The sequence below is a fragment of the Anastrepha ludens genome, chromosome 4 (assembly GCF_028408465.1).
Source record: "Anastrepha ludens isolate Willacy chromosome 4, idAnaLude1.1, whole genome shotgun sequence".
Classification (NCBI taxonomy): Eukaryota; Metazoa; Arthropoda; class Insecta; order Diptera; family Tephritidae; genus Anastrepha; species Anastrepha ludens.
In genome coordinates this window covers 29,614,573-29,631,235 of record NC_071500.1, presented here as the reverse complement: position 1 = coordinate 29,631,235, position 16,663 = coordinate 29,614,573, and the positions used below count along the sequence as shown (strand labels likewise).

At 36.4% G+C, this 16,663-nt stretch overlaps 1 protein-coding gene across 6 annotated transcripts in view; it reads right to left on the bottom strand.

Moving 5' to 3' along the window:
* Window positions 1–65: 65 nt before the first annotated feature.
* The window catches only part of LOC128861403 (tubulin polymerization-promoting protein homolog), a 28,362-nt gene continuing 11,764 nt past the window's right edge, over window positions 66–16,663 (bottom strand). For 2 of the 6 annotated variants that reach the window (XM_054099529.1, XM_054099530.1), the window contains exons 2-3: window positions 2,457–2,859; window positions 66–1,108 (exon numbers count right to left, since the gene is read on the bottom strand). In XM_054099529.1, the coding sequence (XP_053955504.1) occupies window positions 926–1,108; window positions 2,457–2,859 (586 nt within the window). In that variant the 3' untranslated portion in view covers window positions 66–925. Of the gene's footprint in view, window positions 1,109–2,456; window positions 2,860–2,994; window positions 3,376–3,705; window positions 3,880–6,647; window positions 6,953–16,663 lie in introns of those variants that run through there. The other 4 variants (XM_054099525.1, XM_054099528.1, XM_054099526.1 and 1 more) reach the window with 4 other exon arrangements.

Sequence of the window (16,663 nt, the reverse complement as noted above, 5' to 3'; positions counted from 1 at the left end):
ACACTTTGGTATTAAATGGAGGAAAGTAGCCATTTTGAGTGGTCTAAAAAAAGTTGCTTTTAATATACAAAAAAGAGAGGGATAAAAATATTATCAATAACATTTTTTCAAAACGTACATATTACTTTATTTTCATGTAAAAACTATACTTAATTTTAGTAAGTGGTCCTATTTTATATACCTATGTATGTATATATGTAGGCAGGGCCGTAGAGAGCATATCCGGGCCCCGGGGGAAAATCCGGGCCCAGGGGGAAAATTGCAAATGCGGGCCCTTTCCAATGATGTCTAATTCATATAAAGACGTATAATCTCGAGTCCGGGCCCCTCTGAAAACTCCGGGCCCGGGGGAAAAAGTACCCGGTCCCCCCCGCTCTCGTCGGGCTTGTATGTATGTATATAGTGTATTTGAATAAAAAATTTTGAACTTTTTTAATGTCACGTTTAATTTTGTTCCCGATTTTTTCTTCATCAGTTCGCCGAAAATTTTGTATATTAATATTAAAATGTTCAAATTAAAAGCGACTGAAAAAAATATTTATGCAATACTAAATGAAAACACCAGATTAAGAAGCAGACTACCACAAATATAATACCATATTCTATATTAGCAAAAGTTGTATTCTTTTATTGTAATATTAATTAAAAGTATCACAAAAGTGTATTCAATAAATTGCCACGAAAAGAGTACTAAATAAAAACTAAATACTTTTACGTATGTTTTTTGCTTTTCTAAGCCACTTTTAGGCAAAGTTCTAAAGTAATAATAAAAATGCATTAAATAGCTTTGTGTAAACCTAATATTTATATAAACCTGCATGAAAGCTTATTTGTGCAGTTTTGTGATTTTATTTAAGTATTTTTCTTTTATAGAGATTATAAATGTGTTCATGTTTGCTCCGAGTTAATTGGAAATTTTCTGCCTTTAGTGAGTGGGATCGTATGTATCCTTGTGCTGGTAACCAGATACGTAGCCAGATGCGTCCACCAAATCCTTACGGCCAGCGATACCTTTGCCCTTACCTGTGGCATCGAAGCGCTCCTTATGAGACCCAGTATACTTGCTGGTGTCAGTGAGTCGTTCAACGGCCGATGCTGCTTTGCCAGCCTATGGAAAACAAGAATATTTACTACCAATTTATAAAAACTAATACATAATATGTATGTATGTACAATACAACTAGTTAATGAAAACTTATTTCGATAAAAGAGTTTGTATGTGGAATATACATATTTGGCAGAAATCCTCCATAACAAAGATCTGTTGCGAGGTATTGTATGTTTTCTTGGGCGCATGGATGCTAGAGAGGTTATGGAGAATTCGCTTGTGCTGATTGAGCATTTCTTCTTTGGTCAAGGCTATTTATAATTCAATACAATCAGGACAACTATACTTCCTCTATAAGAATAAAAATATACTTCATCATCATACAACATCGAGACGCACACCAAAATTTGCAGGAGAAGCTGCACCAAAATATTGGACAATGAATGTACGCGACAATTAAATAAATAAATAATTGGCGCGTACACTTCTGTTAATGGTTTGGCCGAGCTCCTTCTCCTATTTGGGGCGTGCGCCTTGATGATATTCCACAAACGGAAGAACCTACAATTTTAAGCCGACACCGAACGGCAAATGTTTTTTATGAGCAGCTTTTTCATGGCAGAAATACACTCTGAGGTTTGTCATTGCCTGCCGAGGGAAGATCGCTTTTAGAAAAAACTTTTTCTATCATTTTGTTGTTTCATGCACGGAGATTCGAACCTATGCATTCGCGAATGGTAGGTACGCGCCAACCCATTCGGCTACGGCGGCCGACAATCATTTATTTTATTTTTCAGCTTTGCCAAGGGCTTTTTTTATGACAATTGTTCTTATTCCCCTCATTATAAAATTTTAAAATTTAATTTAATTACTGGCACAGTAATCTGGTCTCCTTTTACTGACTCTGCAATCAAACGCGTTGAACGATGTCGATATAGTCGCCAAGGAGGATACAGATCAACACTTAAGATCTATGACCAGTTCCACATCAATAATTTGCAAGCACGTCGGCAGGTAGCGGACCTAATATTATTTTTCAAAGTTGTGAATGGCCTGATCGATGCCCCAGATATCAATAGTTGCTTTGAATTCGCACCTGTTGGACTTCCACTGAGACGCAATCGCCTGCTAAAAACCACAAGGACAACTAAAAACTATGTTTTTAACGGTCCACATAAGCGAATAGCTAGGATCGTCAACTCTCTGCACAACGAGGTGGACTTTTACAGCGGATCACTCAATACCATCGTACCAGATATTAAATCACGTCTACTACCATACCCCTAGGTCAAACAACATTTCGATTTTTTTTTTTTTTTTGAAGTTGTATATTGCCGATTGGCGTTTGTGTATTAAATAAATAAATAAATAAATTATTTCTTCATAATTTTTACTTAATGCCACTCACCGAAACCTGCAGAACACCCGGCGCTCCACAAGCAGCCATTTTCTTTTTTATTTCACTCAACTCGATCTTTTTCGCCTTCGCTAAATCCTCAAGGAATTTATTGTAATCAGCACAGGAGATTTTCATCGCTTTGAATTTCTTAAAGTGTATGCCCGTGTCAGTTGTGGTGATCTTCTTGTCGATCACTTTAGCTTGTTTCATCCATTTATCACTTTGCGATAATGTAATCAATTTGCCGTCTGATTTTGTGTCACCAAATTTGGAGAAGGCCTTAAATTGATCTTGGAAACTGACTTTCGGTTCATCTTCTAAAGCCAATTGTGCGACTTCAGCCACTGGGGGCTCGGCTGAGGCGGCGGGTGAGGGGCTGCTGCCATTTGATGCTTCCGCTGACATGTTGGATCTAAAAATTAGGAAAAGAAAAACATTACTGTATTTGGTCAGTAGGTGTATTAAAGTACTATTTAATCTGTTATGCCAGCTACTTATTTCGCTCTTGTATGACTGAACAAAAAGGATTTCATGTATTTTTGCCCACCTGTGCGCCACTACAGATACAAGCATTTCGATTACAGATTTTGGGGCGGCCGTACAGCAATTATAATAATTTATTTATGGCTTCTTGACCTGTTCTGCACGAGAGTTTCCTTTCACACTCACGCAATTGAATATTGCGTTTTATATTAATTTATTATTATCGCATTAATCGATAGCCGCCGTACGCTCATGAATAACTAATAAATTTTAAGCACGCATTCCAAAAATATTGTCAATAAAACCATCGGTTTTGAAGTGAACAAATTGAAAATGCGCCACAGTTATCTATATATCCCCTGTTTCCAGTGATCTCGTGTATCCAACTCAATCCAACAACCTTTACTACACACTTCAAGCTGAAATACTTTTACTTTAAAACATTTCTTACGGTTTTGTTTACAAATACTTGCTAATTATTTTAGCACTCGTTATCATTACTTCGGTCTGTTTTGGCATTCATTCGTTTTTGTTTGCTTATCTAATAATATGCCGTTTTATATTGCGTTATGACGCTTTGTTAAATAACTTTCTTCACTTTTGTGCATTTTCGTGCCTTGCTTGTGCAAATATTAATAATATTTTCGATATTTATATGAATATGAGTGCACATACATATGCACATATGTATGTATATGTATGCGATCAAAGATAATAACAATAAAAATAAATTAGAATTCGAATTTTAATTCATTTAACAATGCAACAAGTGTACATTTGAGAAAAAGCAGTAGAAAAGGTATACTCGTATAAACAGTTAACAGGTTCCACGGTATGCATCTACATACATATATTTTAGAAAATCCATTCCCTCAATATAGAAGGGACCTTTTCCAACTGATTGTAGTTCTCGAGCCGTTGTTTCTACGGCTGTCACAATGGGTTCGCTGCGCAAGTTGCGGCAACGCTTCTGACTGACGTGACGTGTAAAGCGTACCGTGGTGCCACAATGAAAGTATTGCCGTATATATGTATAAATCAAAAAGAAAAAAATGTTCTCATCGTGAAAGTAAATATTTCGTTGTGCATAAACAGGGTTTTGTTGGTTTTGAAATATATTATGAAATTAATGCTTATTGAAGCGAAAGAGGGTTTTAAGGGGACAGATACCTGTATTTTTTTTTGTTTTCATAAAATGTTAATATAACCCTTTAAGAATATGTCAAAAAAATTTTAGAACGTAAATTTAAGTATATCTTATATTATAGATCGTCAACCGTGACGACTGTATTCTTTGCGTTCGAGCGCAGGGAGAGGTATAGTTACGTTGTACTCAAACTTTAGACGCATTTTTCTCAAAACTATATAGCCGAAGGCCATAGTAGCCAGTGCTTTAGCTCTTTAAGTGGAATAGTTATTTATAATTGTTACTCTTTTAATAAATAAATAAAAAATAAAAATATTTCTCGAATTGGCGTACACGAAAACTCGAAAAGCTATTGACCGATTTCCCTAAAATTTTGCACACATCTTTTTTATGATTTTACTTTCTATGTGAATTTATAATTCGAAAATTTTTCGAAAAAATAATTTTTATATTATTTTAATGTATAAATAAACTGTATGCCAATTTAAAAAAAATATATATTGACTTCTTCATTTTAAATAATTTTAATGAAGATAAGAGAAAATATGGCCGTTTACAGGTATCTGTCCCCTTAATAGAATTTAAGGTAGTGGTAGAAGGTGGGTTCGACCATAACTTCGAGATCAAGACGCACATTAATTTTTTAAGACAACTCGGTTAAGTCTAGGCTTTTCTCTGGCATTTGAGCTCATATTGAAATGATAAGGGCGCGTTTGAATTGACTCAATTACTTTAAATTCTATGTTTTATCCGCATTTAATTTGATATAATAAAAAAACAGCATCGATAAAAATTAGCGCGATACAAAATTGTTCTTCTTCAAACAGTTGTCATTTTCGTTGCAGTTGCCAGTTTTTGCGCATTCCTGCATGGCGCATGGCACGTACCCTATGATCAAAAAGTACCGGGAAGGTGATGTTGGCTGTTTTCTTCGATCGCCAAGGCGTAGTGCACCAAGAGTACCTTCCATCGGGCCAGACAGCCGATAGAGAATATTATTTTTCCGTTTTGAGGCGTTTGAGAAATGCTTTACGTCGCAAACGGCCGGAAATGTGAGCAAACAATTCTTGGATTTTGCATGATGATAACGCGCCATCGCACCGAGCCCAAAATTGTGCTGGATTATTTGACCAAACACTAAGTAAATACCATCGTACGAACCCCGTATTCACCTGATATGACCCCGTGCGACTTCTTTTAGTTTCCCAAGTTGAAGTTACCACTTCGTGGAAGGAGATTTCGGTCGATAGAGGAGATCAAAGAGAATGCGACAATGGAGCTGAAGGCCATCCCTTCGTCGTCCTACCAGAGGTGCATGAAGGACTGGGTCAAACGTTGGTACATGTTCAGACGGGTCATATTTTGAAGGCGATAAAATAAATTTGCCTGAAATTTAACTCTGTTTTGTTTTATTTAAACATTCACGGTTCTTTTTGATCATAGGGTATGTAGCGCCTTCGACTCAAATATAAATATTCAATTTTGCTGTCAGTAAAGTTGCCGCAACGGAGGAATTAGACCCCATAGGAACTACTCGTGCAATTAAAAATTTATATCCGGGCACTCATATACATATACATACGTATGTATGTAATTGGACCGTAAATCCTTTGTTGATTGTGTGGGTCGGTCCCCTTCTCCGATTCGTTTTGAGCGTCTTGAGATCTTTCTACAAACAAAGCGGCCTACAGTTTTATGTCGACTCCGTACGGCTGATGGTTGTTTTATGAGGAGCTTTTTCATGGCAGAAACAAACACGGAGGCTTACCCATTGCCTACCGAGGGTCAATCGCTGCTAGTAACATAAATAATAAGAAACGGTGTCACTAACAGCAATTTGGCAATGATGCAAACTGTCACTCTCTGCCCATACAATTGCCACGTGCGTGTTTTCGTTCTCCAGAGGTAAGAATTTCCTTTTTTCAACAGCAAAGAGATGATAACGCACTTTGCCCGAAAATTCTTTGTATTAAATGCACACATCGCAAGATAATTAATTTCGTAGAGTGGAAATGTAATATTGAATTTATGTCACTTTATTTGAGCGCGAAGCAGCTATCAATGTCAAAATAACATTCATATGTTTAAAAAGGAACACAGTCGACGGACCACCCTTCTTGTGTAAATTACTTTTGTTGCAATTTATTTTCATTGTCATACCCAGGTATACGATGTTAAAGCACAACAAAAAGGTAGAACCCATTTTTTACACATTTCCTTTCCACTCTTCTAAATTAATTTAACTGTAATCATCTACAGTCGCTCGTAAAATTGAACTTCAATACAAAACAGGCGTAATCTTATTCTTACATTCAACAGCGCAACTGGAAGCAATTAATTTTTAGCTGATTAAGTTAACATTGGTATTTCGAAAATCGTTATCGTAAGCGGTCTGAGGTATGCAAAGATCCTTTCGTATTCATTGCCAAGCCTTTGTTGTGCACACGCTTTGTCAGAGCTCAGCATGCCACTTTTTATATACATATGTATGTACATATATGTGTATGTAAGTATTTAATCGGAACTTTGTTGAACTGATTCAGGTATTTTTTCTTGCTGCTTATGCTTACCTGCATTCGCGTGGAGTCGAATTAAATTTTTTAATGAATTTAAGAGCTATAAATTGCAATACTTTGCTACTGCCAGTCAACACTTTGTAATCATTTTTCACTGTACTCGTAGATATTTTTGTTGGCAGCTTTAATATCATCGAAAACTTCAGTTTTAAATATTTCATAATTCAAAAGGCCCTTAAATTAAATATGTGCATATGTTGTTAAATGTACATAGTTTTGTGTTCCACTTTTACATATGAATGGGTGTATGTATGTATACATATGCTTGTATGTTGTGAAAGCATTCGAAGCCCAAGGGAATGTATAATATTTTTCAGCTGATCCACATTCATAGAACGTTGTGGCTCGAAAGATGACGTTATTCGTACTAAAAATAATTAGCTGTATTTATAATTATATGTAGATGTGTGTGTGGGTATGTATACGCTTGTGAATAAGCATTTGCCGAAAATGAGTGAAATGATTGAAGTGGCTGAACGTCAGCTAAATGCTTGTAATAATTAATCACCATTAATCCCATTTTTCTTTGCATCTATTTGTGATATATAGGGTTTTCTTATAAGGATGGATCGATGTTATAGAGCAGTGGCGCCCAGTTTGTTTTGAGGACGACGAATCTATTGCTTATTATTTAGTGATTGATACCGAATCAACTTGGTAACATACAAAAATGATACGACTCTTATTTGAGATTATCTTTCGCGCAGGTACTATAGATAGATTGGCCACGTGCGAATAACCCCACTTGTTTCCTTCTTGCGTGATTTCTGAAACCGCAGCCCTAAGCAGCAATCGGCTAATAGCGCGAAAAGTTAAGATAACCAAGACATTTGCTAAAATTCTGTCGGGTCTACGAAGCAAAGTCGTTGATAATTAGACCTCTCAGATCTGTGATGTCTTATTACATATGTACATAATGGCATTAGTGGGCCTTTCAAATAAAAAACAGAGTTTTGTGGTAACACACAGTTTGCTTTAATGCAATTCGATGCGCCCTCATTGGAAAACCCTGTTCATACCAGCGCTTTACATTTTAGCTATAAATAAATAAATGTATTATATTTATTTAAATTCATGTATGTCTGTGTATGTGGTGGTGGCCTCTTAAAGCCTAATATTGGAAATAGAGCAGCGTTCAAAATTAACTATGCAAACATATTCTAAGAGGTCTTGCGAAGGCTATTCTGCAAAGAGATCAATTTTTATTCGCAACTAAAATATCCCGCATTTTACGTAGAGAATGATACAAATCATTGTCAGCGCTATGAAAGGATAAATTTAAGTGGGCTTAGGAAATTGGGCATGGCAAAGTATATTTTTTAGTCATTATTTTGGAGCCACAGACCACTCCATATTGAAATCTACTGTGAAAACTTTGCTAAGCTAATACACATAGTAGGCTACATGATGTAAGATGCTAGAGATACGGTGCACTAAACAGGGATAGGAGGTCAAGCTGCAACTCAAGGTCAAAATCTATGACACACAAATTTCGACTGTTAACAGCCCCAACATTTTAAGAGTAACCTGCTCACTTTCTCTGCGCACACAACCGCAATTGCCACTAAAGTCCAAAATCGCGACAAGGTCCTCAAATCGGTAGCCGGCAGTACTTCGGGCAAAGGCAAAGAAATGTTGCTATCGACATTTAACGCAATTGGCCGGCCGGTTCTAAACTACGCTGCGCCTGTCTGGCCGCCTAGAACTAGTGACACACAGTGAATAAAGTTCCAGACTTACCAAAACATTATTACTCGGACAGCGACCGGTTGCCTTCTGATGTCTCCTCTACAACACCTTCACAACGAGGCACAGATGCTACCTGTTAAGGGGCACAACAGACTGCTCAGCAAACAGTTTCTGCTAGGGTGCTACCGCTGGTTTCACCCATCTAGACACCTGCTTGAGCCTGAGCGAGATCCAGGACAAAACGAACCGACAACTACTGGACGGAACAGTGTTTAGACAGACAATAAACGGCATTCGTCGGGGGACCCTTGCTACCTTCTTAAGCTCCCGATCGCCAAATGCGTAATCGGAGTCCAACCACCACCCACAGCAGATGAAGAGCTCCAGCCACCCTGACTGACCCGCGTAACCTTAGCAAAACTACATTCTTGATATTGTAGCAGGTTAAGCTCCTATTTATCCAGAATTGGCCAAACATACATATCGTCCCCTTAGTATTAAAATAGCCTATACATTTTTTGATGTTTTGAGAAAATGAATTTCAAACTTTTTGTCGAAAGTAGCTCTCACTCAAATCTCGTTAGGTCTGTAAATATTTATTATTTTTTGACTGACGTTTTGACCCACTTTGTGGAACCAGAATTTGATAAAATTTTGACCACATATAAAATCGACGATGGAGAATCCAAAAATTCAATCAAAAAATAATAGCCTATGAGCACATAGGCTATTGTTATACTAAGGGGACGATATGTCCTGCACGTGAAGCCACCCTGCACGACACTAACCACCTTTTCACGCCCTGTTGAAACAACAAGTTTCCTGGGCCTACCGTTAGATGAGCTAGACGAAGACGACCGGTAATTTACATTATACTGACAGAGTTTAGTATTGCTGCTACAACAACAACAACATGTGAGATGCTCATAAAAGAGCGTGGCGTGAAATTTAGAAAGTCCGAAATAAAAAAATTCTCAAAACCTGAATATGTTTTCCAAGCTTGATTATTACGCACATTTTTATTTAAGAAATAGTTTTAACATAAGCTACTATTATATATATACCATGGTCATTGAAAGGTAAGCCCTCTTCTTCTAAGATCAAACTCATCACTCCTTCCTGACCGTAACAAGAAGTAAACTCGTCACAGATCTCTGGACGATTCATTTGCCTTTGGACGCAAAATAAAGAAGTATTAGAGAAATTAGTAAAATTTCCATTTCAAAAAGTAGATTTATTATTATTATGTGCATAAATTGAATATGGAGAGGCATATTGCAAAAGTGGCTTATCCAAAGAATGTGTAGCGTTGGTCGTCTGGTGCACTCTATGAATCCTTTTAGAAAAAATAACATTCTTCCCCTGAAAGTAGCAGAATTGAGAGAAAATGGGAAACAAACTGGAGACTTAGTGGCAGCCAGGCTACACTGAGGGCCCTGGAGAACGCAAGGCAAACCTCTGGAAACTTAATTCTGTTGCAAGACGGAATAAACTTGTACTTATATGGGTTCCAGGACACCGCGATGTTCAAGCAAATGAATGAATGAATTATGTATGCAATTTACAGAAAGAGCGATGATCCAATCGATAACGCTGCAGAACTGCTAAGTGTTTTGTGAAAAGCCCGAACAGAAAACTGTCGAACCTAAATCTAAAACTTGGTAGAAAAGGCGTTCGGTTGATGTCCGGTATTATTACAGTACACAATCCATGGGGCTGGCATATGACTACCATTGGAATCATTAAGGACCCAATTATCCGGTCTTGCTTAGAGCAGCGGGATAGCACTGAGCATATTTTATGAGTGTATTGCCTTTGTTAGAGCAAGGCTACGAGTTTTGGGTTCCGATGACATGAGAATGCGTAAAATTCGTTCTCTCAAACTGGAGGATATTTGCAGAATTGCGAAAGAATAGTTATCTCTGTCTTTATTTCTATTATATCCTATATCTTTCTCTTTGTCACTTCTCTCCTTCTTCTCTCCTTACTATCAACCCTTTTCATTTGCAGAGCTGTGAATACAATTGGCTTTCAGACTGAGTGTTTTAGGAGTTACCATTCTCTCGCTGTTTCTTGGCTCGCCCTCGAATTTCAATTTCAAAATTCTTCCCAGACGACACTTGTACGTTCATACAATTTCCAAACGTTTTTGTTTTGTTATAAGAAGTTGTGCTAATTTTTTTTTTTATATAAGGAAATAAAAGTAGTTGGCGTCGCTGAGTTTTGCACTACTCTGTTTTTATAATTTTACGCCACAACATCTTGCATACATTTTAAATTATCATTAGACGGCATTATTAAATATATTATTAGAAGGCTACCCGTATTTCCGAAAGAGACAAAATTGTGGATTTTTGTTTTCAGTCATGAAAATATCGAAATTTTGTCACGGTCTAAAATATGCATTTTCTCCTTATTAATATTGAAAGCTTTTATCCTGTGGTTAAAGTATTTAATTTGTAGACAGCTAATAAAATTATTAATCATCCAATTTTGTTTTAGAACAATTTTTGTACTAAAAAACAAAAAATGATATTGTGATGGAAAAAATTGTGATTAATTTTCCCCCACCTTGTAAGTCTGTTTGTATGTTTCCAATTATTGTACTTTTTACACATGTTCAGATACAGCATTTTTTTGTGTTATCCGTATGCGTCTCACCAGGCATGAAACATCAAATAATAAAAAAGTTTTTTTTTTAATAGCGGTCGCCCTTGGGCAGGAAATGGCAAACCTCAGAGTGTATTTCTGCCCTAAAAAAGCTCCTCATAAAAATTCATATGCCATTTGGAGTCTGCTTAAAACTAGAGGTTCCTTCATTTGTGGAAAAACATCAAGACGCACGCCACAAATAGGAGGAGGAGCTCGGTCAAAAACTTAATAAAGTGTGTAAGCGCCAATTATATTTGTATGAATATGTATATACATTCATATATCCATATATTATATAGTGGAGCAAATGACATTACCTCTGTTCTCTTCATTAGTTATGCTTATATGGTTCTAATCGCAATTATACTAACGCAATAAGAAAATAAAGAATAATGTAATTTAAAAAAATCAATTTTATTTCTACCAAATATGTAAGTACATATAAGCGAATGCAATTATATGCAAGAAAGGATTGGTAAAACTTTTGCACTTACTTAATTCGCCTTGCGTTCTAAGCGGCGTCTTAAATTAACTGCATTATTTTTACGAAACATCTCCTCGCTACAACTTGAGCATCTTCAACTATTGTTTACGATTCATGGGCAGGTCAAGGTCGTAGCAACCTTAAAACACAATTTTACTATCCACTGCAAAACAATTTCCGTTTACGCAACACATTCATGCACACATTCACCCGCAGAAAGCATCATTCATTTGTAAACAAAGAAGCGACTCTCAAAAGTCAAAAACGTGAATTGTAAGCAAAACGAACAAAGCTAATAATGTGTAGAACTGAGAGCAGCGCGCACCACCCACCGCCACCCATCTCCATTGGAACCAAATGCCGTCAATGTGGCTGACATCAAATAAATGTGGCTGATATGAGGGTACTAAGTATTTTTACTTGTATTACAAAACGAAAATAGTAGCTATTGTGTGCATATATACATATGTATGCATGTGCGTATATACATATATTATGTGCATGTGTGTACATGTGTATGATTATGTTTGCACATAGGTTTCACTTTTCATCGCTTCGGCCGCAGAAAGTTTATTTTTTTACGAGCGTGAACGAGAAATGTACTAATAAAATCAAGCAATGATATGGAACGGTGACAACAACAACAACTGACAACAATTCAAAATTATGTCATCTTGCTATGCAGCACAATACTGTTGGTAATATGTATGAATGGTTGTATATGCATGTAAGAGGGATTGTACTGATCTGATGGATGCATGATGTGATGGGAGTGCTGCTTATCGAATTCGCTTTTTAGTATAAACAGATAAAATTTCCCGTAGATCCACTTTTTATAGAGATTCTCAATCTTATCACAAATATTATCGAACTTTAATTTAGGCAAATTTTTTTATTAATGGGGGGGGGGTATTTATAATTAAATTCTCTGCCTGGCTATTTTTAATAATACTCCTGTACCGGCATTAGGACAGAAATCAACAGTCGCTTTGGCTTATAAGGCGAACCTTACACATTCAATAAATAACACGATATTTAAATCACAATACTGGATTGTAAAATTTTTTGATCGAGCAGGTTAAAGTTTTCATGAAATGTGATCTGGATCAAAAATTATTATCTCGTCCATACGCGACATTTTGCCACTATGTCGGACGTAGAAAGCGAATTTATTCAGCCATCGGTGTCGTCTATAATTTGAATCAAACAACACAAAAACTATGTTAATACTGACGAGATAAACACTGGACGTGTAGAGTAACTATTTACATGCGCAAAGAGTTTGATCAACTTCTGTGTATATAATAAATTTATACCCGGGCACTTTTGCATAAGGGTATTACAATTTTATTCACATAATAGTTACGTGTAACAGCATAGAGGAATCGAGATAGATATATATATATATATAAGTATGTATATACTCGTATATATGTATATGCTCCAGATGATGAGAGAAATCGATGTAGACATATCCGCCTGTCGAAATTCTTCCCTCGAGCAGTACCCCGTTCTAGTACTTACGCACCAGCTCATTTCAACTTCTACAGCGTGAATTAAAAAAAATTATTTAAATCAAATAAAGATTATTTCTTAATTCATCAACATTCGACGCGATTCAAGTTGGCTTTTTTCTGACGACTCCCGATATATCACAATTTAAGATCGAATTATAAATGCCGAAGATATGACCAAAAATGTAAAACGGCGACAATAATAAACTTGTTTAAAATAGTTTTACTGGAATAATAGAAATACTTTCTTAGCAAAAGTTTAATAATTTTTGGTGAGCTTTATTTTACCGGTATTAGGTTGGTAGAAACTGAAAACTTGTAGGTAAGTATTTACTAGAACAGTGTACTTGCGGCCAATGACCTTTGGAACAAGAAAAACGAAACAAGAACATCGATATATCATACATTGATTATTATTATTATCAGGTCAGTCCATAAGCTCCTGCGTATTTCACCCATCATATCACTTTTGTACGATTTTTGCTTAAAAAAAATTATTCGAGGAATATAACGGAACTATTTATATTTTCTTTGATATATTGTGCATAGATAGAATAGGATAGAAGCATGTGTTGTTAATACTATATATTATGAAGCGGAATTCGAATCTCCGTGCATGAAACAACAAATTGATAGAGTTTTTAGCGGTCACCCCTCAACAGATAAGGTTCCGAGGGTATTTCTACCATGAAAAAGCTCCTCATATCTGCCATTCGGAGTCCGTTTTTTTCGCCGGTCCTACGTCGTAGTCTTTCGAGGGTACTTTGTTTCTTCATAGTCCCTGCTATGGCTTTGCATGCTGCCGTCCATTTTTCCCTGCTTTGTAGCATGGATTGCAGGAATGAATCTGGGTCGTGAAAAATTTCAATTGGTCGAGCCAAGGAACACCAAAAGATTTGGAGGCCCTAAAACACTCAGGCTAAAAAGCCCATTGTATTAAGAGCTCTGGAAAGAGGGTAGATATTGAAGGATGGAAGGAGAAAAATATCAGGGAAAGAATAGAGACAGAGACAGAGGTAGTTAGTCCTGTGAGAACTTTCCAGATACTTCGGTAAATCTGTAAATATCCTCCAGTTTTGTATTTCAATGCAACGTTAAGCATTTTTGGTTTGCAAACACTTTTGATTTGCATTTTTACTTTATTGTTTTGTATTTGTATAAGTATAAGTATAAGTATAAGTATACATAACGATTAACCCTCCCGATTATCACCTTTTCTAAAACCTTCGGTAGGGCACCCTGGTCTGGCCTATTTTCGTCCTGTTCGAGGATCCTTTTTAAAAGGTTATGTCCATAAATCGATAGAAAATTAAATTTTTGGAATCTATCTGAAAGCTGAAGTCGTTAGCTATAATAGAAATGTTAAGTTCATGTCCAAAGTCGAAAAAGTCTGACCCAAAGAAGAGTTAAGCCTAATAATATTGCTCAAGAATATGTAAATAAGTACCGGAAGCTTAAAAGGGCTAACCAATCAGCATTACAACACAACTTGAAGATTTCAGCAGAAGCATATTTCTTCATGCCATGCGACTTTCTGTTACAGCTTGGTTCTGTTCAAGGTTTCAACTGTAAAAATACCGAAATCAGCCGAAACTGTTAATATTTATGCATATTTTAAGACTTCGAACGCTGGTAAATGTTAATAAGCGTAGTTAAGCACGTATACACATAAATACACAACCATCCATATGTTAGGGCATAATTAATGATTAGCGTGTGTCCACGTCACGTATACGTATATGAATGTACTCGTACATATGTAAGTCCGTCTGTGTAATTCCGCATGACATGTCGGAATAAATTTGGAAACTTGTACAATTAATGACTAGCAATTTTGAATGAAATAATTTTTCGAAGTTGATTTCAACAATAGAAGTATACACAGGCGCGCGCACATACATATGTATCATATGTCCGAACTTCCTACATACATACGTACAGATAAAAGTATATACGAAAATTAATATTTTTGGTGATCTTAACATGAGCAATAAGCTTATGCCATAAGCGGTTAATTTAGTTCTAGCAATGCTTTACGGGGATATATTTTATGGGTTTTCAAACACAATTAATTTGCAAATATGGTATACTACCTTTTATGACACAATTATTGCAATCTAAGCCGGCGAATTTTTAATTTTATTTACAATATTGATTTAACGATAACTTTATCGCAAAGAAATATCTAAGCAATATTAAAAATCTCTTTTTTCCAGTGTTTTTTATAGGAAGTTTCAGTTAGGGCGACCTATACTTGAAACGTTTAGAAATTTTTCAGTAATCCATTAGTATTTTTCAGAAATGCATCAGTATTCGAGGCCTGCACAAATTTCATTTCTACTATGTAAAATTTTGAAAATTTCTAAGTCAAAAAACACATTGTTATAAATACTAATTCAGGAAGTCATTTTTAACGTGCACCAGCATAAAATGCTGATTCTGGGCATGCAGCTATATTTTCATGGCAATACTCAACTTAATAATAAAAAAGGTTTTTTCTAATAGCGGTCGCCCCTCGGCACGTAATAACAAATCTCCGAGTGTATTCTACCATGAAAAAGGTTCTCATAAAAACCATTTGCCGCTCGGAGGCGTCTGGAATAACATCAAGACGCACAAATAGGAGGAGGAGCTCGGCATTTAATTCAAAGTACGCGCCAATTATTATTATTATTTTTTTAATACTTAACCGCAGCTCTGTTTCCGATAAATAAATAATTATTATTTTTTTTTTAATTATTTCCTCTAACTATTGACCGTTACGTCGCATACACTTTTAGAATCTGGCCTCCACGTTCCGTGTCACTCGCTGCTGAAGTGTTGTTGAGACTCCATTAACCTCGCGTATGATATTTTCTTTTAGTGTTGGGATGGTGAGGTACGGTACATTAGACAGGGCTAGTTTACTGCTAAGATGGTCGCTATGTTTGCTCATAGATTTTACTTTTGAGGTAACCAAACAGCGGTAAGATCGAGCGACCTGGGTGGTCAGGATATGTCATCGAATCGGCTTATCAGTTGTTGCTGGCAGAAATCATTCAGTGGCGCCATGGTCTCTTTGGCGTGGCGCCATCTTGCTGAAACCATCTGTGTGAGTATTGAAGGAAGAATGTTCTCTCGTTATTGGCAGAAAGTAATCGTTCAGCATGCAGAAATTGCTTGCCCTTAATGGTTTTTAAAAAAGTTTGGTCGATTTATTCCACTACTTTACAATGCACACCAAACCGTCACTTTGGGACTCTGCCACAATAAAAGCAATTTTGCTTATTTATACTTCCATTTACCTGAAAATGGGTTTCATCACTCCAGAAGATAGTCTCTGCCGTACGAAAATGCACCAACATGCATCCAAGTGCATGCACGAATTAAAGTTTTGAAAAGGTAAAGCCTCTGCCCCGCCACTATCTTGCGCACAGACTGACTAGGGTTATCATGCAAACTCATAGCGACGAGGGTCCAATCTTCACTTGGCGCATCACGTAAATGTGGAGTATTGTAACGTGAACAAAATCCATGATGAAAAAAATTCAGAAGGTGTGACCAATATAACACCGTTAACCGGCTCCCAGCGAATTTAAAAGAATCAGTTGATTGGCTGACGTAACCGGGGCCACGGCTGTATGTTTACGAAAAAAATTAGACTGTATTGGTGATATATGAAAACAATTAAC